The sequence below is a fragment of the Prionailurus viverrinus genome, chromosome D4 (genome assembly GCF_022837055.1).
Source record: "Prionailurus viverrinus isolate Anna chromosome D4, UM_Priviv_1.0, whole genome shotgun sequence".
In the NCBI taxonomy this organism is placed as follows: Eukaryota; Metazoa; Chordata; class Mammalia; order Carnivora; family Felidae; genus Prionailurus; species Prionailurus viverrinus.
The window spans coordinates 32409349-32431524 of record NC_062573.1 but is presented as its reverse complement, the minus strand read 5'-3'; the positions used below and the strand labels follow the sequence as shown (position 1 = coordinate 32431524).

At 46.0% G+C, this 22176-nt stretch overlaps 1 protein-coding gene across 1 annotated transcript; it reads left to right on the top strand.

The window, feature by feature from the left end:
* Positions 1-193: 193 nt before the first annotated feature.
* On the top strand, positions 194-7833 carry SPINK4 (serine peptidase inhibitor Kazal type 4). Its single transcript, XM_047831315.1, has 4 exons — positions 194-289; positions 4725-4768; positions 6114-6226; positions 7692-7833. The coding sequence occupies exons 1-4, from the start codon at positions 229-231 to the stop codon at positions 7735-7737; spliced, it is 264 nt and encodes an 87-aa protein (XP_047687271.1). The 5' UTR covers positions 194-228; the 3' UTR covers positions 7738-7833.
* Positions 7834-22176: the final 14343 nt, after the last annotated feature.

Genomic DNA, 22176 nt, shown 5'->3' with positions numbered 1-22176 from the left:
GGTTGTCCAAACTTTCCTTCACTCTGGAAATCTGCCAGCCACGTAGGCACAGCTCCAGGCCACCACAGGTTCAACATCGCTGATGTCAGGGTGCAGATATTCTCTGGATGACGCTCCTGCCTCTCCATCTGGCCCCAGATAAGGGTGGGGATCAGCCCTATAAATAGTCTCTGATCATCCCCCTGGCTCAGGCCCCAGCCAGCCTGGACCAGTCAGTCCAGGATCAGCATGGCTGTCCGCCTGTGGGTGGTTGCCCTGGCCATGGCCGCCCTCCTCATTGTGGACAGGGGTGAGTGGACAGAGCCTGGATTCTCTGTGGCTTGGTAATGTTAGATGAGTTTGTGGGGGCAGAGACAGGACCTGGAGCACCTTTGAGGCCTCAATTTTCTGCATATACCCTCTTTCTGTACCTCTACTGTGGTGGGAAAAGTCCTGGGCTAGAAGAAACCTGGGTTCAAATCCTGACTCTGGCCCCAGAATTGCAAAAATCCCTCCTTTCTTAGGGTCTCTGTTTCTCCAGCTATAGCGTAGGAAGTTGTCCTGGTTCAAAGTTTCTCTGAGCAACTACTTGGTGAGAGATTGGGGAGGCAGCAGGAAGCAGGCCTATCTCAGGAGAGGCAGGTAAGTCTTCTGGCTGCAAGGTGGTGGGTGCTGAAGGAATCTTGGCTTGGGTCCTCTGAGCTCCCATCTGCTGTGACAGGCTGTGCTTGTGGGACAGACCGCAGCTGTGTGAGCCCAGGGGAGCCCTTGTCCCGGGCTAGACACATGCAGCTGGAGTGGGGTCTCCTCAGGCCCTGGAGCCCCTCTGCGGTCTCACACCTGCTGTGTATCAGGCATTGTCCTGGGCCCTTAAGACATATCAGTGAGCAAACAGAAAGAGAACTGCCCTGATGGAGCGGAAATCCAGTGAGGTAGGATGGAGGGGAATAGACAATAAACAAGATAGGTGCAATGTTAGAAGGCAATAAAGGATAAAGAAAACATATTGGGCAGCGTGAGGGAGGGGGCTGCAATGTTAAATCAGGGGCATTCTAAGAGCAAGGCTGGAAGCTGGCAAGGGGTTGAGCCATGTGGATATCTGGGAGAAGAGGTCCCAGACAGAGGGAACAGGCACTGCAAAAGCCCTGAGGTAGGAGCACGCCTGGAGTGTTTGAGGTACGGCAAGGAGGCCATTGTGGCTGGAAAGGAATGAGAGGCAGGTTGCAGAGCAGCAAGGAAGGAGATGATAGAGGCAACGGGGAACTATACTGGGTAAGGCCTTGAAGGCCAATGTGAGAACGTGGCTTTCCCTGTGAGAGAAACAGAAGGCCCCGAAGGGTTTCGAGCAGAGTTGTGTGTTAAAAGAATCACTCCAGTTGCTGTGTTGAGAATAGACTAAAGACGGAAACAGGGAGATTTCTTAGGACCCTCCTGGAAGGCCACCAACCTCATGGCCAGTCCCACACCCATTCCCCTCGCTGGGGACATAGGCCTAGGGGCTGGGGCAACAGAGAATGGGTCTGGGGGCTCTGGCCCAGCATAGCCTGCTTACTCCCAACCTGGCAGCCATTCTCTGAGCAGTTCTCCTGTTGGGAACACTGAGGAGGCCTGCCCTGAAGAGAATCCTTGTGTCCTTTCAGATTCCTGCCTGGGCTGAATGAGGAGGGGAGTCCAGGGCAGCCTGAGAGTCAGTGTAACTTCCAATTCCTGAACACCCACTATGTGGCGGGGCATTGACACATGGGGGCAGAACCATAGGAGCCCCAAGGAGCTCAGGTCATAGGGAGGCAGGACTGTCATGATAGAAGCTACTATTTGTGGTCTGAATATTTGTGGCCCCCAAAATTTATATGTTGAAATCCTAACTACCAAAGTGATGCTATTTGGGAGGTGGGACTCTCGTGAGATGACTAGATCCTGAGGGTACAGCCCTCATGAATGGGATTAGTGCCCTCCAAAAGAGACCCCGGAGACCCCCTCACCCCTTCTACCATGTGGGGACACGGTAAGTAGGCGCCAGCTATGAACCAAGAGGGCCCTTGCCAGACACCAAATCTGCCAGTTCTGTGACCTTAGACTTCCCAGCCTCCAGAACTGTGAGAAATAAATGTTTGTTGTTTAGAAGACACCCACTTTGTGGTATTTTTGTTATAGCAGCCCAAATGGACAAAAACAGAAGCCTTAATCCAGGTCTGCCCAGGGAACTCTGGGAGACATGAGGGAAGGCTTCCCAGGGAAGTAGCGTCTGAGCCTTGACACGAAGGTAGAATCAGTAGAAGGGTGATAAGGACATCTCAGGTAGAGGGACACAGCATAAGCCAAAGCAGAGCCTGTCCTGGAAGAATGGGCAGCAAGGAATAGCTGGGGCATAGGAACATGGAGAGGTGTACTAGGAAGTGAGTCCAGGAGGGAGTTTGTGAGGGCTCACGCAGGGCCCTCAACATAAGATGAAGGAGCTTAGTGATCCTGGCAGGGAGCCGTGGAAGGCCTTTATATATTTTTAATGCTTTTTCATCCCCTAACAGTTATGGACCATGAAACAAACAAATGTTATCACTCAATGAGTTCTGACAATGCATGTACCTGTGTAACCCAAACCCCTATCAAGACACAAAATATTTCTGGGGCATCTGGCTGGTTCAATTGATAGAGCATGTGACTGTTGATCTCAGGGTCATGAGTTCAAGCCCCAGGTTGGGTGTGGAACCCACTTAAAATAAAAATTAAAACAAACCAAAACAAAATATTTCCAGCACCCCAGAAATGTCCCTCATGCTGGTCAATCCCTTCCCCCACCCTACCCTCAGAGGCAACTGCTGTTTTTTTTCCTTCACGATAAATTAGTTTGGCCTGTTCTAGAAAGTCACATAGAAAGTTGTATTTATTGGGGCGCCTGGGTGGCTCAGTCAGTTAAGTGTCCGACATCGGCTCAGGTCATGATCTCACGGTTCATGGGTTCAAGCCCCACGTCCAGCTCTGTGCTGACAGCTCGGAGCCTGCAGCCTGCTTATGAATCTGTGTCTCACTCTCTCTCTGCCCCTCCCCTGCTCACACTGTCTCTGTCTCTCAAAAATAAATAAATGCAAAAAAAAAAATTTTTTTTTTTTTAAAGTTGTATTTATCCCCGGGCTGCCCTTCACCTTGGCTCAAGGTGCCTCTTCCATATAGTATATAGTCTTGTGTCTAGCCTCTTCCGCTCAGCGTGTTTTGAGATTGAGCTATGTTGTCGCATATATCAGTTGTTTTCCTGTTTTATTGCTGAGTTGTATCCCACTGTATTGTGTATCATAGTTTATCCATTCTGCTATTGAAGGATATTTGGATAACTTCTCATTTCTAGTTTTATAATCACGGAGGGTTTGAGCACTGTGGTGACAAGGCTGGGTTGGCATGTTGCTGCCCCAACGCCATGCTTAAATAGCACATCAGGGGTCACTCTGTCTCACTTTCCTTCTCCCTCTCTACCTTGGAAATCTCTTAAAACGGCAGCCTCAGGGAAAGCTAAAACCACAGTGCTGGGCACACTTCCAGTGATGGAGAACTCTCCACTTCTGGAAACAGCATCCTTCACCGAGGTATGTTTCCACTGAGAGAAAATTCTGAAACTCAAACCTGCCTCCCTGCTGTTTCCTTGCACAAATGGGTTCTGCACTGTGAGGTTGAGAAGAGCTTGTCTCTCCCTTGGCCCCAGAACAGCCCTTCAGAGACTTCAGGAAGCATCCTGCCCTTCTCCAATTTATGTAGACACCTTACCTTCCACCTATGGCATTAGATATGGCTCCATTCCCCCTTGCACCTGTCATGTTCTCCAGTCATATCAGTTTGTTCGTGTGCAAGCAGTGCACCTAGACCATGGAGGGTTGGGTGGCACAACCGTGTATGAGACAAGAACAGGCTGGGAAGTGACAGACCTGTGTGCAATCCCAGCTCTTCCCTCAACAATCTGTGTTGCTTTACCTTCTGAGCCTCTTCCCTAGGTTGGGCAAGTTCCCCAGGAAGCAGACTCAGACAGGCATGCCGTGTCTTGGGGCGTGCTCACGGGGGTACACCCATGAGGGATGAGGAAAGTTGTGATGCTGTGCAACAGAGGCCCCCAACAATCTTACAGGGAGCTTTTGAGCTGGGGTGGCTCCTCCACATTGTTTTGAATAGAGATGAGGGGTTCCGGCCATTGTACAAACACCAACCTGTCATTGAATGTGGGCTATTCCTGGGTCGGGGATGCAAACACAGGTGAGGCAGCTCTGTTCTCTGAGGGTAATTCCTAGCAAGGGACTTGCCAGGAGTGGCCAATACTCCTGGCAGCTGAGGAAATGAGCACCTTAGTCCTGCAGGTGGGATCTGGGTAGCAGACCACAGCATCTACCACAGCCTCCTTTCCTCCTTGTTGCATAATAGTGATAGAGATGTGAAGACTAGTTAATTAAGATCATGTATTCTCGATGCCTGGTACATAGTAACTGAACTATTTTTATTATTATATGGGATTTAACAATCCTAGTGGGATCTGACTAATAAGGAACAGGTCGGAGCATCACCTCCCTAACTCTAGATTTCCTGTCTCTGTGCTAGCAACCCAAGGTCACATCAGCTTTCTGGGAGCCCCACTGTCTGGTGACTCAGTACTTTTCCTTGCGAATTGCAGACTGGGTAGTGGCTGGAACAGGTCTCCTGAAGCAGTCCTCAGACCCCAGACCTCCTGCCTAGAGCCATTATCACCTAACTCTTGCATTTTTGCCTTTCAGAAGTGCCAGTGTCCGTGGAGGGAAAGTTCACTTTCTCAAGAATGGTAAGGCAGCCGCTTGTAGTTTTGGCTCCAGGGCTGCCGTTCTGGCCTCGCTTCCGTATCCATGCTAGGCAACCACCATTTTTCTTCTTTATACTCTTGCTCAGACAACTCAAGATGGCTCCGAGGTGGCCAGCATGGCCTCCTGAGCCTGCATGCTCCCCAGGTTAGCCCTTCCAGGCTGAGCTGGCCCAGCCCCTTTGCCAAGGTCCCAAACTTGCCTTCAAGGACCCCAAGAGATCTGCCCCAACCTGGTCTCCAACGTCCCTGCCAGCAGTGAGATCCCCTGCCCAGGCTCAGCAGGACTGAGTGCACTCTCTGCTTTGTGTAGTGCAGATGGGGCAGGCTGTAGGGTTCAGGCCAGAGGCCCCCTGGCCCCTTGGCCCCCTGGTGTGACCAACCTCCCCAATCACACTCCATCATCCATCTCTTCACTGCAGGGGACAGACACCAAATTGTCTCTGAACCCTGATTCTACCTTGGCCCTGGGTCTGATGTCCCCAGGGATCCCAAGGCAGTGGTGCGGGCCTCCTTGAGATCCCCCAACCCACCCTTCACGTAGGTGAACAAGGAGGCTCAAAGCCACCTTCCCATCCAGCAGCCTCAGCAAGTTCACACTGTCAGCCCATCAGAACCCAGGCTTATTATTGTGCCAAGGAACCAAGTACTTTACACACATTATTTCAATTAACCCTATATGAGAAAAATACTATATTTATTTACAGTTTTTGCAGATGAGGAAAACTAAGGCCTAAAGAGTAGAAACGGCTCAGTCAAATTTACACAGTTAATCAGTGCAGAACTCAGGCTCCAGATCTCATCACTGTTGCATGGCACTGCCTCTCTCACCCTGTCCTGTCCCACGCTCCCATCCTAAGCCCTGTCTCATTTTTCCAGCCTTCCCACACCAGGGGTCTGATGGGTCATGTAGGCCAGAGTGAGTTGGGGGGCCCTCAGTGAGGAGGAGCCCCCTGAGACTGCTGGGTTGTTCTGTCTCCTGGGGTCCTCACTGGGACCAGCAGCAGAGGTTCTAGTTAGGCCCTCTGAAGAGTGGGAACCCATCCCCAGGAGGGCATAAACTCACTCCTCACATACAGACACAGACAAACGCATGGTTGCCAACAGACTTGGGCTCAGCAGACACAGACACACACTTAGTCATGCACGCACACATAAGCAAACATGCCAAGGGGCTGTGAGCGGTTAGTTTCATGCTCCCTGGACCAACAGCGGGGCCATCTTGAATCTGGCTCTCCCCTGGAGCCCATGACTCCAAGCAGAGTCCCTGGGTCCCTCCTCACTGCCTCTGAATCCTTGAGTGCCCTCCTTCCCTTCCTCTCTTCCACAGCCCATCTGTGAGCACATGGCGGAATCTCCAATCTGTTCCCAGACATCCATCCCGGTCTGTGGCACTGATGGGGTTACATATGACAGTGAATGCCAGCTCTGCTTGACCCGGCTGTAAGTCCACCGCACACCTTCCCCTCGGCTTGCCCCATGTCTGGTGCATGCAGGTCTGAAAGGAGCAAGACTTGACTTGCCTTTTCCTTCACACACCTTGGCCTGACTCCTCTGACACTGCCCCCAATAGAACAAGCACAAGTGTGTTTCAAAGAAGGCGCACGGCTCTGAGCACAAAACCTCAGCTGGCAGGGGGTTGGGGAGGGCGTTGCAGAAACCCTGGGTCCCTTCCCTTGTTCTGTCCCTGACTGACGTCATTTATTCCTCCAGCCAACAATCATTTATTGAGCACCTACTACATGCTAGGCACTGGGGATATACCAGGGCATAAGCTAGACAGCATCCCTGGCCTTCTGGGGCATATGGTCAGCCCAAGGGGGAAGCCACGCTAATGGTTAGCCAACTGTGTGGTATAGAATCCTCAAGGCTCAGGTGGGGGCACCCAGGGTACTGTGAGTGCAGGGCAAGGACAAGGGCAGGGACGACTTCCCAGCTTAGTTCTGAAAGATAAGTTGAAATTAGCTTGGAAAAAGAAGGAACAAGGAAAGGCAATTCCAAGTAGTGAATTGGGTTTGGAAAGATCTAGAAGGGAAAGAAAAGTTTGTATTTGAGAAAATATAAGAAATTGGATACACTGGAGTATAAAGCTTAAAGGAGAGTGGGAACAGGCAAGAAATGAGTCTTGAGAGGTGAGAAGGGCCTGAATATGACCTTGGTATGTCTGATCACCTATTTGTCTCCTTTCTTCATTAATAAAACCCTTGAGGGGCGCCTGGGTAGCTCAGTTGGTTAAACATCCAACTCTTGATTTTGGCTCAGGTCATGATCTCATAGTTTGTGGGATTAGGCCCTGCATTGGGCTCTGCTCTGCTGGTGCAGAGCCTGCTTGGGATTCTCTCTCGCCCTCTCTCTCTCTGCTTCTGCCCACTCACACTCACTCCCCACTCTCTCTCAAAATAAATAAACTTAAAAAGACCCCAAAACCCTTGAGCTGGGCCAGAGCTAAGCAGGATCATGGAAGATAGTCTTCAGAAGCTATAGCGCTCTGGACAGAGGGGCAAGAGAGCAGCAGAACAATGTCCTTAGATGGGAGGCAGTGGGGATCAAGGTGGTTTGTGGGGCAATGAGGTCTGTGGACAGTTGAGCCTCTGGGGCAGCCTGGTGGAGGTATGGCTAGAGTTCAAGACAGAGTCAGGGCTGGAGACAGATTCAGCAGCCATCAGTATACAGTAGTAGACAAAATCCCAGGAAGCTCAGATCTCCTGGGGGAGGGTGTACAAGAAGGAAAACCTATAAAGGGATGTGTCCAGGGACCCCTAGGACCTGCCCTGCACCTGCACTGGGTGGGGGGTGGGGGAGAGATATCTCAGCAGGGTGTCTTGATAGATGGGGCCAGGCAGGGTCCCTGAAGGGTATGCTCCAGTCCCTGAGGAGATGGCCTCATCTTTGTCTCCTTTGATCCTAGGAAAACCAAACAGGACATCCAGATTGTGAAGGATGGCAAATGCTGACCCCATAGCAGCCTCTTAAGCCAAGAAGCTTCAGGCTAGAGAAGAGTGGTGAGAGTGGAGGATATGACATGAAATAAAAGATCCAGCCCAACTCAACCAAATGGGCCAGTATCTTTGACAACTTTGGTGAGGTGGGTGGTGGCAGTGGTGGGTGAGTGTATGTGGGGGGATTTTGCCCTGACCTCCCTACTCTGAATCTAATGTCTTCTCCATCACTCTAATGCTCCTCAATGCTGTCATGTGTCCCCGCCAGAGGTCCCAAGTATCTTTGACCCTCTTGTGGAGGTCAGCCCCTGTCCCCAGCGCACTTATCTGCCCCAGCCTGCTTGTCACTAAGGTCAAGAACTTAAGGGACGTGTGTACCATCTACCACTGCCTGAGGATATGACTTTGGGAGAGTCCTACACCCCTCAGAGCCTTCTCCTTGGGCTGTACCAGTACCCCAAGTCTTACACACACACACACACACACACACACACACACACACACACACTCACACACAGGCTGATACCACCACGGCTGATATTTAGGTAGTATACACAATATATCTGAGCTACTTGTTAAAATATTGACCTAGTTCTATAACAGTTAAAAATAGCTGCCCCAACCCTTTGAGTGTCCCCCTGTACCCTGGTCACCCACAGGAAGATGACTTCCAGACCCTGCTCTGTTCTTTTGGTCACCATCCATTGTGACTTAAATATGTTGGCATTGGACACAACTCCAGTCACAAACAGCACACATGGACCTATACAATGGCCCATGAAAACACACAGCATCCAGAAATCTCCCCCTCCCCAGCCCCCAGCCTGTGGTCCATGTCAAATATACCCTCTTTTGGGCCAAAGAAGGAGCCACTTGAGAATGGTGGCAGAGGAAAAGAGTGTGGAGAGGGGCCTGACCAGTAGAAGCAGTGTCACGTGGACCCAGATTCTTCCTTTAGGGTGGGCAGAGAGAGCGGGAAATGTGCTATGGGAAAACATACTGTGAAGAAAGTGGGGGCAGAAAAGGCAGGAACCAACATTCCCCAGATAACTGAAATGGGGACACGACAGGAACTGTTGCTGATAGATTTGCAGGTGGCAGGGACTGGGAGGTTACCTGTGGGCCCTACTACTGCTATTGTTAACAGAAACTTTTGCTCCTCTCCTGCATAGGAGTGATGCAGTATTATGTTTGGCTGTGAGAAACCAAAAGCCAAAAAACAGTGGCTTAAATAGTTAATTTCTCTCGCACATAGACCTTTGTGGTATGCTAACTTCATGTTCCTTAAATATTGTTACTCTGCCATCATCAGTTTCCTCTTCAATGTACAAGACAGCTGCTCCAATGCCAGCCATCATGTCTACATTCCAGTCCACAGAGAGGTAGAGAAGGGCACTCTACTGCCTCTGAAGACACTTCCAATAAGATGCACACAGTCTATTTACATCCCATTGGCTAAAATGTAGTCTCTTGGCCACGCTGGCACAATAAAACTAGGAAAAACTATTATCTGGTTGGCTATGTGCTAAGCTGAAAATCAGTTCACTTACTACAGAAGTGTAAATATTGGTGATATCTAAGCTTATGCTCTAAGTGGGGAGTCCCTCTTACACTCAATTGATACAGCTTCTCAGCCAAGCTTCCCCTTGTTGATCCTTCCCCTGCCAGGCCTCCACACATGATAAGGAATCACAAAGATTATGCCTGAACAACGTGCCAGGTACCAGGCACCACACTGGAAGAAACACCTCATTCGCCACCTTACAACTGTGAACACTTGGCCCTGTCTCTGGAAACCTAACTCTGGGCCCCTAAAGGCCCTATCTGTGGCATGCGACACTGCTGCCCTGGCCATTACTGATTGGCCAAGATTCTTCTCCAGGATTTTTTGAACTGAAATAAGGGAACAACAAGCATTTCCTCTCCGGTAGTGAAGCTGTAAGATGTATGAAATCAGGGTTGCTGACAGCCATGTTTCCTACTTTGTGGAAGAAGTAGGATTGACAGAATGATACCATCATGCCAAGAAAGAGATATGGGGCACTTGGGTGGCTCAGTAGGTTGAGCCTCCAACTTCAGCTGAGGTCATGATCTCACAGTTCATGAGTTCAAGCCCTGCATCCGGTTTGCTGCTGTCAGTGCAGAGCCCACTTCAGATCCTCTGTCCCCCTCTCTATCCCTCCCTTGCTCACACTCTCTCTCAAAACTAAACATTAAAAAAAAGTTGAAAAAAAAAAAAAAAAAAGAGCACCTGAGTGGCTCAGTCGGTTGAGTGACCGACTCTTGATTTTGGCTCAGGTCATGATCTCACAGTTTGTGGGTTCAAGCCCCATGTTGGGCTCTGTGCTGACAGTGTGGAGCCTGCTTGGGATTCTCTCCCTCTCTGCCCCTCCCCACTCTCACACTCTCTCTCTCAAAATAAATAAATGAACATTAAAAAGAGAGAGAGAGAGAGAGAGAGAGAGAGAGAGAGTAATTCCAGGTTGTGTTTGAGCTCCTGAAGTCCAACTGCCCTCGAATGTCCCAAAGTTACATGGGGTAACTCGACATCCTGCCAATAAATTTTCTATTTTAACAATCTCTTTGGAATTTGCTTTCTGGTGCTTTCAGCTAAGAGTCCTGAATACCAGTCCTGAAGAAGGGCTTCTCAGAGAAGGTAACCTTTGCGGTCTGTCTTAAAGGATTAGTAGAAATTGGTGACTAAACAGACAATGTGTGGGAGAATTCTTCCAGCTCTGTGAGGCTGAAGGATGTTTGTGGGTCACAGAGCCCCATTTGTTCCCCTGCAGTAGGACTGCCCATGTCCTGAGAAAGTGGGCGACAGAGGAGTATTCTTTCCCTGTTCACAGGCAGAGTTATCCTGTGGATGTGCAGATCTATGTGGGTGGGCCTTGTGCACAGGCCCCAGTCACCACCCTGAACATCTGCCCAGCAGCCTGTGCCTTACGGCCTCTCTTCTCCACCCTTAAATAAAACAATGGCTATTGACACTGTAAATGCTGTAAATTCCGGTGCTGACAGAGCTTCAGTGGCTGAGAGCAGCTATGGGAATTTCACTGTAGATATGTGTGCTCAACATACATTCATTTATTCTCCAAATATTTATTGAGCACCCATTATAAATAGATGTGCTTGAAATATGTTGTTAACAAGACAAAGAAACTCCTTAACCCAAGGAACTTAGAGAGTCTAGGGTTAAAGGTACATATTAATCAAATAATCCCACAAATAAATCATCATGGTTTATCATGCTACTTATCATTAAGAAAAGTTATGGCAAACTGGGAAACGGTATCGCATGGGGGTTTGATATGTTCTGACAGTAGATGAGGTTTCTCCATGGAGAGACATTTGACTTAAGTTCAAGGGATGTTCAGTTACCTAGAAAGCGGGTGGGGTAGGGACGGGGAGAGATGGTAAGGAGCTGTCCAAATGGAGGAACAGCATGTGCAAAGACAGGCAAGGAGAGGGCCTGCTCAAGGCAGGAGAGGGCACAGAGCATCTGGAAGACCACAGCAGCCAGCAAACAGGAGAGTGGCCCAGGATGACAGGGAGAGCGCACAGGGTAGGGCCTTTGGCCTTTATCCTAAGGGGACTGACATGGTAAAATCTGTACTTTATGACCACTCAAGCTGCTCTGCAGAGGGCCAGAGGGGAAGTAGAGACCAATGAGGGAGAAAGAGAGAGAGGAAGAGAGAATATGAGAGGGAGTGAGAAAGCCCACATTGTCAGGAGGCAGTATAGTGGAGATTAAGAGCATGGGCTCTAAATCAAACCATCTAGCTTTGTATCCTGGCCTTGACACTTATGACCTTGAGAAATTACGTGAGCTCTCTGCTTCCTCACCTCTAACATGGGGAGAGTATCTGTCTGCCTCTTAGAATGTGTGAGGATTCAATGACTAATACACCCAAAGAACTCAGAACAGCACCTGGTGCACGGGAACTTCTCATTACATGGCTTTTTTTTGTTAACAAGACAAAGAAACTCCTTAACCCAAGGAACTTAGAGAGTCTAGGGTTAAAGGTACATATTAATCAAATATGTCAAATATTAATCAAATACGGGCTACCGTATAAAAACAAATACTGAACTGCTGATTAAAGTGCGAGGTGGGCTGGGCAAGGCGGAGCCTCATCCACTTATGCCCCACTGCCACTGCCTTGTGCTAGGCCCCGCCTGCGCAGTCCTAAATTCCTGGGGCTTCTGGGACTCCCTCTCTGCCAAATAAGGTCAGCCTCAGAGTGGCCTGTGGGAATCCTGTCTCCTAGGCACTGTGGGAAAATCTGGGGTGATGGCAGCCGAGCCGGTTAAGAGTTCTAGCATACAGAGCCACTCTCAACCTTATTAAACGTAAATTATAGCTAGAACCGCAGAAGGCTTTTGCTTCTCATACTTCATCAAAAAAACTTGGAACATTGTTTTGCTTACTGATGATGTGTACGTACATTAACTACTTTTTAAAAAACATAACAACGTAGGGGGAAAAGGCCACAAAAAAAAACAGGAACAGCCTTGAGGGAAACACTGACCTCAGAAGGGTACAATGAAAGAGAAATGCCTTTGAAAGAACTCCTGAGAAGTTTACAGTTGCCTTCACTACCTGCCTCACTGTGACTCTTCTCTTTGCCCCCACTAAGCCATACTTGTGGCCTGGTTTCAAGCAGATATTCAGTCAATACCAGCCTTAACCTACTAGAGATTTACCTGAGGACAAGGAAGTCTAAGCATCAATACAAGCCCCACCCAGAAATGGGCTTCTGAGATCTCAAGGCCCAAGGCTGGGCAGGGTCACTGGGAGGTGAGGTCAGGGTCTGTGAACCAACAATCTGGCCAGCTGTGCCAGAATTAGGTTACAATGAGGGATGTTTAGACTACCCCACGTTGCCAAACACCTGTTCTGAGCTACTCTCGACATTCCTGACTAGATGTAACCTCCTGGTGGTTCTAGGTTACATCTATAGGTTATAGAATCACAAGGGCAAAAAGGCCTCATGTATCTGAAGATGGGGCCTATAAACCCAAATAGGAGGTCTCTCCAGCCCAAAGAAAGCACCCAAAGCTCAAAAGAGCTGGGAAGACTTGGGAGGGGAGGCCGTTTCCAGACAAGGTGGGCTGCAGGACAGCACAGCCATACAGAGACAGAATGAGAAAACAGACAGGAGCTCTACTGAAGATTGCAGACAACACTTGTTCATTGAGAACAGGTAGAGGGGCAAGAAAACAGGCAACCGGCCAATTGTCCCCAGCGGCCCTGAAGAAATCAGGTCACTTCTATTCCAGAGAGGACAGAGGTGGTGGCACTGTTCTTCAAGGCAGCACATGCTCTTTGCCTCACCTCACTCGGCGAGAGCTAAGTTTGTGGACCGTAGCCGCTCTGTCTCCTGGCAGATGTTCTGTTCCACGGTGTCACATTCAGCTAGGAATGCCTAATACATAAATACAGGGCAGTGAGGGACCATCCCGGGCTAGCCAATCCCTGCCCGTGCAAGGCTCTTTGCTTAGCCATTGTGCAGAACCCATGGGTGACTGACTCAAAACAGGCTGTGTAGGGATGGAGCTGGCCTGGCTCTAAGGCAAGCAGGGCAGGGGCAGAGGCAGCATAGGACTAGGGTTTCTGACGACAACCCCCAGCAGGTGGTGAGGACAGGAAACCTTGCCACTGTGAATGTACAATTTCAGGGAGCAGTGTTCACCTGAATAGTGTCTCCTGGAATTGTGTGATCTTCCTTCCCAGTTAGTAAATTCAAATATAATTACAGGGACATGAAAGGAGCTTTTCTCTTATGTTCTGGGCTCATTAAATAACAACCAAAAAAAAAAAAAAAAAGTCCACACCACACATCACACTTCTATCCTACCCTACTTTGAGCAGGTAAACACACACGCAGGTAAACACATTAAACTTTGTAATCTCTGACCACACAACTCACCTGAACCCTTTTCACCAAACCCTTCCTTTTCAGTCTACTGTCTTTGAAATTTTCTGGCAGAATCTGTGGAAGAACACATTGACACATAAATAATCTCAGTAAAAATGGCATGATAGAACATGATAGAACACCACAGTATGCCAAATGCATCTTAAGTCACCAGTGTCAATGAGACATGGATTTTCAGGAATGATTTCCCTTGGTCTGTATCTTATCTTACATGGCTCTTCCCATGGCTCTCGCCTCTATAAAAGTTACCTTTGTTCTCAATGTCTGGGCCATAGACACTGATCTGTAACAAAGACTTTGTTCTTTCTCTGTGTCCTATGTACAGATACTATGTCCTGGCCACACCATGAGCTCACTGTGCCTCTTCTTTACAAACCCCTCTCACTCCCCTAGAATCCCAAGCAGAGAAATTCACCCTCAAAAATGAGGCATCAGGGGCACCTGGGTGGCTCAGTCCATTAAGCGTCCAATTTCAGTTCAAGTAATGATCTCGCGGTTTCACGAGTTCTAGCCTGCATTGGGCTCTGTGCTCACAGTTCAGCGCCTGGAGCCTGCTTTGGATTCTGTGTCTCCCTGTCTCTCTGCCCCACCCCCTCTCACTCTCTGTCTCTCAGTCTCAAAAAAAAAAAAAAAAAAAAAAAAAAAAAATTTTTTTTTTTTAAATTTTAAAAACATGAGGCATCAGGCTAGAAATACGATTACCATCCCTCTGCAGAAGGGAACATGGAGTCGATGAGCCCCAATAGTCTCATAAGAGCTACTCATGAGTCTAACTGAATTCCATCCAGCTAATGAGCCCAGTGGAATATCAGCCACATGAATATCAGGAAAGTGAAGCCCTGTGTTTCTCTGACCATAAAATCAGAGTCCGTTTGGGTTCCAACTTTGTGAGAACTGGATGCTATTAGTATACATAAATAAAAATGACAAAAGCCTTATGTTAGTGTGATGTGAGTGACTAAAAATCAAGAACTGTCTTATCTTTTTGTGTATCCACCAAGGATTAGCAGGGTCTGACACACAGCGGGTGCTCAATATACTCATACAGTAAGAGTGCATTACTGAAAGACTGAAACTGACTGAAACATAGTCAAAGGAAACTAGTTCTTCTCAGCTGAATATTTACTTACCAGCGTGTCAATCTCTTCCAAGATCTTCATAAATTGCTCAATTGTGGCTTTTACTCTCCTATCAAGTTTGCAGAGAGCTTCAGCTTGCAAATCCTTGGCCAGAAAGCCCTGTGCAGGAATAATGCATTATTGCAAGGGTTCCTTGAGGCTGACAGAAAACTCCATGCCAAGACACTGATGAAGCAGCCACACCCTGAGCCTACATCCCCCCAAAAGGCTGGGCCACACCTCAGACCCACAACTTCATCTCTTGCTAAAAAACAGAAAACCTGGCCCAGGGTCACCCCATGAACTGTGATAGGCTGCAGGCCACTCTGTCTCACATGGCCCACTAGGGCTGCAAATGCCTCCCAAGTGCAGCCCCCAGTCACCAGTGTATACCCACACACAAGAGGCAGACATTAGGAACACGAGGTGTAGAGCCTGATGGACCCAGGCTTGAATTCTGACTGCCCTTTACTGGCTTGTGATCTTGAATAAGTTACTTAACCTATCTGAGACTTAATGTCCTCATTTTTAATATGGAGATTATGATACCTCACCCCTGAGGGTTACTATGGGCATAAAGAGGAATATATGCAGACCCTTAAAATAATTCCTGACATAGACCTGTGTAAACAAATGGCAGAATTTACATTATTTTTACTAAACTGTCTTGCTGTTTATTCACATTGCTTGGCCCAGTCACCAATTAGCTGGTGACAACAGGTGGACAGCGGGGATCTCTAAGAATGTTTATTGAAGATGCAGATTTGACCACTTGTAGTAAAGGCTTTAAACATTAACCAGCAATTCCAAGTGAGAGAATTTATGCCACTAAAGAGTCAGAAATGGTCAAAAAAGATTTACATCCAAGGATGTTCAGAAAAGCATTAATGCATAATGATAAAATAACATTAGGTTGATGAACAATAAAGAATTGGTTGGCTAAACCATAACATATTCATATATGTGGCAATATTATGCAAGTTTTGAAATACATGATCATTATTTTTTTAAGATTTTATTTTTGTTTTAAGTACTTTCTCCACCCAACATGGGGCTCAAGAGTCACATGCTCTACCGACTAAGCCAGGCAGGCACCCCAATAAGTATGATAATTTTTAATGACATAGGAAAATGTTCAATCTTTTATCTAATAGAACAATTTACAAAGTGTACACAACATTATATCAATTTAAGATGCAAAAATATATTCCAGTCTTTAGTATTGGTTGTCCTTTTTTTTTTAAGTTTATTTATTTTCAGAGAGAGAGAGCAAGGGAAAGAGGGGCAGAGAGAAAGGGAAAAAGAGAATCCCAAGGCGGCTCCACACTGTCAGCGCATAGCCCAATGCAGGGCTCGATCTCACAAACTGTGAGATCATGACCTGAGCTAAAATCAAGAGTCAGACATTTAACTGACTGAACCCCCCAGGTGCCCCAGTATTGGTTATCTTTTGAGTCAGGGGCTTACAGGTATTAGTGCCCCTATGTTTACCTAAAAGTTCTGTACAATCAGCATGTATTACTTTTGTAATTAAAACCAAAACATACATCTATTAATGTTATAAACTGAGGGGAGGGAGGGAAGATGTGATTTGGGGCTGTTCACAATCCTTACTTGGTCTCTGTACCCCTTCTCTAATAGAAGGAAATGAACAGGATACCATCCTCTAAGATCAAGCTCAACTTGGACCTTTTATGCCTCAACAAAATGTTCTTTGCTTTGCTAAACATATTATAACAGACTGGACTGAGAGAAGCTACCTGTTCTATTTCAGATAATACATGATCCTGGCATGGCAGGTGCTCTCCTAGGAGCACAAATGGATGCTGGCTAGGGTTTGAAAATAACAATGACAGTAATACTTATAAAGCACTTAGTATGTGTCAGACTCAAAGTACATCATTTTATTTTACAATTTTTGTTTTAAAGTAAGATCTACGCCCAATGTGGGGCTTGAACTCACAACCCCAAGATCAAGAGCGGCCTGCTCTACCAACTGAGCTAGTCAGGTGCCCCTCAAACTGCATCGTTTAATCCTCACACCAACCCTAAGAGGAGGGAGGTATTGTCATTAGTCTATTTTTACAGGTGAGGAACTTGAGACAAGGCAAACTTGCCCAAAGTAATAGAAAATGTAAAGCCAGGATCTGAACCCAGGGAATCTGACTAGAGAGGCTGTCCTGGTGACCACACATTTGCATCTCCACAAAGAGAGTGACCTGCTGGATTCCAGTAAGCTCTTTATTCAACTCTTCCAGTTGGTCAGCTGTCTTCTCCACAGACTTCTCCAAATCTTTCAACTTCTTTAGTTCAACCTCTTCCTCTGGACTGTTCTAAAATGTTTAAAAAGAAAAAAAGAAAAAAAAAAAAGAAAGAAAAAAAATAAAACGTTTAAAAATAAAATGAAGTCAATAATCACCAAGAAAGGTAGCTTTTGTCTGGCAAGAAAAAAATCTGACCACAACTGGACTAAACCACTCTCCTAGAAAAAAATAGCCTTAACTCTGCTGCTTCTTGGAAAGCAAGCAGGAGGATTACACATTAGGGTTTTCTACCCACAAAGACTCTAGACTAGAGAGAAGATACTAAGTAAACATTTGGCCAGGCCCCGGACAGCTTGGGTTGGGAGGATGGAGCCAATCCAAGAGCCAGATTCAACCTAAACTTGGGGCTGATCCATAGCAGACTCCAGACTGAAACCTCAAGAGGAAACAAATTATAGTGACTACCTGTAAGGAGTCCAGAATGGTGAGACAGGTAGAATTCTACCATTCCTTTAAATGAATTCCTAAGTGTCACCCACCAACTGAGCTCTCCCACTTAATACGATGATGATGACAATGATGAATACTTCTGTTGAGCATTTCCTCCCTGCCAGGCACTAAACACTTTACCTGTATTATTATTTTAAGCCTTACCACATCCCTGTGAACAATCTAGTGTTTTTGATGATGAAACTGAGGTTTAATGTAAAGTAATCTTAGATCACACAGCCCAAAAGAGGCAGAAACGGACTTGAATGAGACTTGGCTCCATATATCCCAGGACAGCCCCAATTAGGGGTCCTATAGTTTCTTTAAACTCAACCTTTATGTTCTGCCCATTGCTCAGAACTATTCCCCTGACCCTTGAGCAAGAAACCTAGAATATTTCCCCTTCTCTCATCTAAACAATCAGTAGTCAGGGCCAGTAGCTTCCTGCTTTTACACTATCTCAAATTGATCACATTCTTCTTTGTGGGGAAATCCTAAGTGCCAATCTCTTGGCGTTCTGCAGCTGGACTTTTTTTTTTTTTTTTGCCTCCACTTTGCTAATCTCTGCCCTCTCTCCATCTCTCTGAATCAGCTACCTCACACAAAATAGAAAGCTTCTTATGACCAACAATTCCAGTGTGCTACAATGCAGGGCTGGCCATAAACCTCACTCATCACCCCAGGGGCTACTGTCCTCACAAACTGGCTCTTTTCCTCTTTCAGTTCTTTATTCTGAACTTTTCTTTCTGGCCAAAGAGGGTTTTTCCCTTGTGGGAGATTTTAGTAAAAGGGGTGTTTAAAGGGAGAGAGACTGATGAAATTTGCAGAGTACTTATTTTAAAAATCTATAGGCTTATTTTAATAAAACATTCTCTTGCAAATCCCCTGCAAGTAAGTAAGGCCTGACTCAGGCCCCATTTTAACCAGATTGAGATCCCACCACCAACACAAGAGCTGTTATTGAAGCAGCATAACTGTTCCTAATTCCCAGAGTAAAAACCATAACCAACAGGAGTGGGAAGGCCTGAGAATAACAAAACTAGTAATCCTATCAAATGAATGGAGCTACATGTATTTAGAGAGACCTATTTTATTAATGCAGAATCTGGGTCCCCAGTTTGGCCTTTTAAATAGAAATGTGTATAAAAGACCTTGGTCATTTGATTCTCAGGTATTCTGGCGGAAAAAGCAATTTACCTTCTTCCCAATTAACATGACTCGGCAACCATTTTGTATTCCAAGTGCTGACAATGGCTTCTCCATTTCCTTCAGAGATTTTCCTGAAAAGAGAAGTTAAGCCAAGTGGTAACAATTGTACAACACTGAAAACAGATTTCAGCAAGGGTACAGGAAACAGACAAGTGTGTTCACTAATGAGAAGAGGATAAATTGGTAATAACCTTTTCAGACAGTGTCTTGACCCAGAAATTTCACTTCAGAATTTATCCTAAACAAGTAACTGGACATGTGCCTACACAATAAGTGTTACAAGATAATCTTCAATGCAACCTTAATCATAATAGTGAGAAACTGGAAAAACAAACATTTAGGAATAGGGGATTGATTAGCTATACATCAGTACAGAAGACTTTGTAGGCATTAAACTAATTTAAAAAAAATTTTTTTAATGTTTTATTTATTTTTGAGAGAGAGACAGAGCATGAGCAGGGGAGGGGCAGAGAGAGAGAGAGGGAGACATAGAATCTGAAGCAGGCTGCAGGCTCTGAGCTGTCAGCACAGAGTCCGACGCAGGGCTTGAACTCACAAACTGTGAGATGATGACCTGAGACGAAGTTGGACGCTTAATCAACTGAGCCACCCAGGCGCCCCTAAAGCTAATTTTTTTAGGAAACCTGAATGCCACAATAAATGCTGATGGCTCAGCATTATAAGAAAAATGTTATAAAAACTATATAGTCAATATAATCTCAGTTTCGTCAACTAAAAACACATACATAAATAAGAACTCACACTTCAGGATGCCTGAACAAACAAACAAAAAGTTGGATAGAAATATGCTGAAATGAGGGGCGCCTGGGTGGCTCAGTAGGTTAAGTGCCCAACTTTTGATCTCAGCTTCAGGTCTTGATCTCAGGGTCGTGAGTTCAAGCCCTGCACGGGGATCTGAGCTGGGTGTGAAAACTACTTAAAAAAAAAAAAATATATATATATATATATAAATGTATATATATATTATATATATACACACACACACACATATATGTATATATACATGTATGTATATTTTTAAAAGTAGTATACGTATATGCATATATGCATATATGCATGTATAGATACATGTGTGTATATATGTGTATATACACATATACATGCGTATATACATACATGTATATACGCATGTATATATGCATATGTGTATATATATGAGGGGTGCCTGGGTGGCTCAGCCAGTTAAACGTCCAACTTCAACTCAGGTCATGATCTCACGGTTCATGAGTTCAAGCCCTGCATCAGGTTCTGTGCTGACAGCTCAGAACCTGGAGCCTGCTTTGGGTTCTGTGTCTCCCTCTCTCTCGGCCCCTCTTCCACATGTACTGTCTCTCTCTCTCTCTCTCTCAAAAATAAATAAAACATTAAAAAAATTATTTTTAAAAAATAAAAATAATATAAGAAACATTCTGAAATATAATGAGGGGTTTTATCCAGAAGAACATAGAGCATTTTCTTTGTGCTTTCCTCCATTTTGAAATATGGTTTTTTGTTTGTTTTTTTTTTTTGAGAGAGAGAGAGAGAGAGCAGGAGAGAAGGGCAGAGGGAGAGAGAGACTTAAGCGGGCTCCATGCTTAGTGTGGAGCCTGAGGCAGGGCTCAATCCCACAACCCTGGGATCATGACCTGAGCCAAAATCAAGACAGGGACGCTAAGCCAATGGAGCCACCCAGGCACCCCTGAAACATGGATTTCTATTGCATTTTATAATTCCATGATAAAATGTTTAAAAAATAAAAAAAGACAAGGAGTTGCACTATGAAGTATAAATAAAAATGCTTCCCATCACTAAATTATTTAAGACTGGCACCAAATCTCAGAGCCTGGAGCCTGTTTCCGATTCTGTGTCTCCCTCTCTCTCTGCCCCTCCCCCGTTCATGCTCTGTCTCTCTCTGTCCCAAAAATAAATAAACGTTGAAAAAAAAAAAAAAAAAAAAAGACTGGCACCAAATGGGATAAATCTAGCCCCATCAGATACCACAAATATGGGATCTCTCAGGAGATGGGGGGAGGTATGGGAGATATGGAATAGATATGGGAGATATGGGAATAGGAGGGGGAGGTGGGTCCTGGCAGAAATCAGTATCATCTACTGATGGGGGGCCTGCCATATCCAGGCCCCTAGTAAGTTTGTTCAACATCTCTGTGTCAGCACTATGCTGAGCATTGGACACAGTAGTGTCTTCCCTCAAAGTTAGTTATCCCTAACAGAGAAATCAGATGTTCAGCAACTATGAAAACAATTACTTAATAGTAACTTGCAGAAGTGGTCAGGAGAGCCACATACGCATATGATGGGAAGAGAATCTAGCTTAGCCAGGGAACACTGCCTGTGCACTTTCACCAAAAATGGTTAAGATTTCTGCCACCCTCATGGGACTTCAACTCTAACATCTGTCCAAATGTTTCAAAGTGTCCAGTATATCGAAGGGCCTCAGTAAAATACATGTCTAAGGAATGGATGACTAAACAAGCAAATAAGAATTATCCCAGTTTGAAAACTAAGAGTTACCACTAGGTAAGGCTAAGCAGTTTTAAGTAGGCCCATTAGCCCTAAGGACTCAAAGCTGGAAGAGAAATGCCTACCCTTAAATATAAGTTTCTGAAAAGGCAGTGGAACCCCTGTGGCCTCCTCAACAACCTGGGCCAGGTCTTGGACAATTGGCTCACTCCAGCCCTGTTGCGGGATAACGTGAAGATCATGCTTCTCATTGCCTGGGGACAGAGAAGAGTGTTTGATGAAGAAAACTCTTTCACATAAACCAAAAAAGGGTGACACTTTATTATATTTATTTACTCAGCCTTCAAGGCCCAGTTCATTTGCCACCTACTCCAAATAGCCTGTCTGTCCCCCCATCTGCCCAGCTTTGTCTGGTAACCTTCTCAAGGATTTTTGTGTCCTCTATGATAATAACTAGCAATCTAGTGATATCAGGTAGCATTTTACACACTTAATATGCATAAAGGACTGACTAGGCTCACTTCATACATTATCTTATTTAATCCTCAGAACAACCCCATTAAGGAGGTACTACCTATTAATCCCCATTTTACAGATAAGCAAACTAAGTTCAGGACCTAAGTTAAAAGACCTGCCTATGGAGACCCAACTGTGAAGTCAGAGCTTGACTTCACATCTATCTGATTTCCAAGGGCATGCTTTTCATCACAAGCTATCTGCTTCCTGTGGCCTGACTACCCTGTACTCTGTACTGTACTGTTCTTGTCTCCTTTGCTGTAATGGGTAAGGAATTATTTTTCCTCCAGGTCTCTTCTACTGGGCACATCTGGGCACAAACATGGCTGGTGCTCAGCAAATAGACAATGAGTGAGTAAACTCAAACAGCAGAAAACTTCTTTTTGAACCAGAAATGCCAATTCTTTTCCAGGTATGTGCACAGTAAGGAGGTAG

Coding starts and splice junctions, on each gene's coding strand:
- SPINK4 (XM_047831315.1), top strand. CDS start 229: ATGGCTGTCCGCCTGTGGGTGGTTGCCCTGGCCATGGCCGCCCTCCTC. Junction 290..4,724: donor CCTCCTCATTGTGGACAGGG/GTGAGTGGACAG, acceptor TTTGCCTTTCAG/AAGTGCCAGTGTCCGTGGAG. Junction 6,227..7,691: donor CAGCTCTGCTTGACCCGGCT/GTAAGTCCACCG, acceptor CTTTGATCCTAG/GAAAACCAAACAGGACATCC.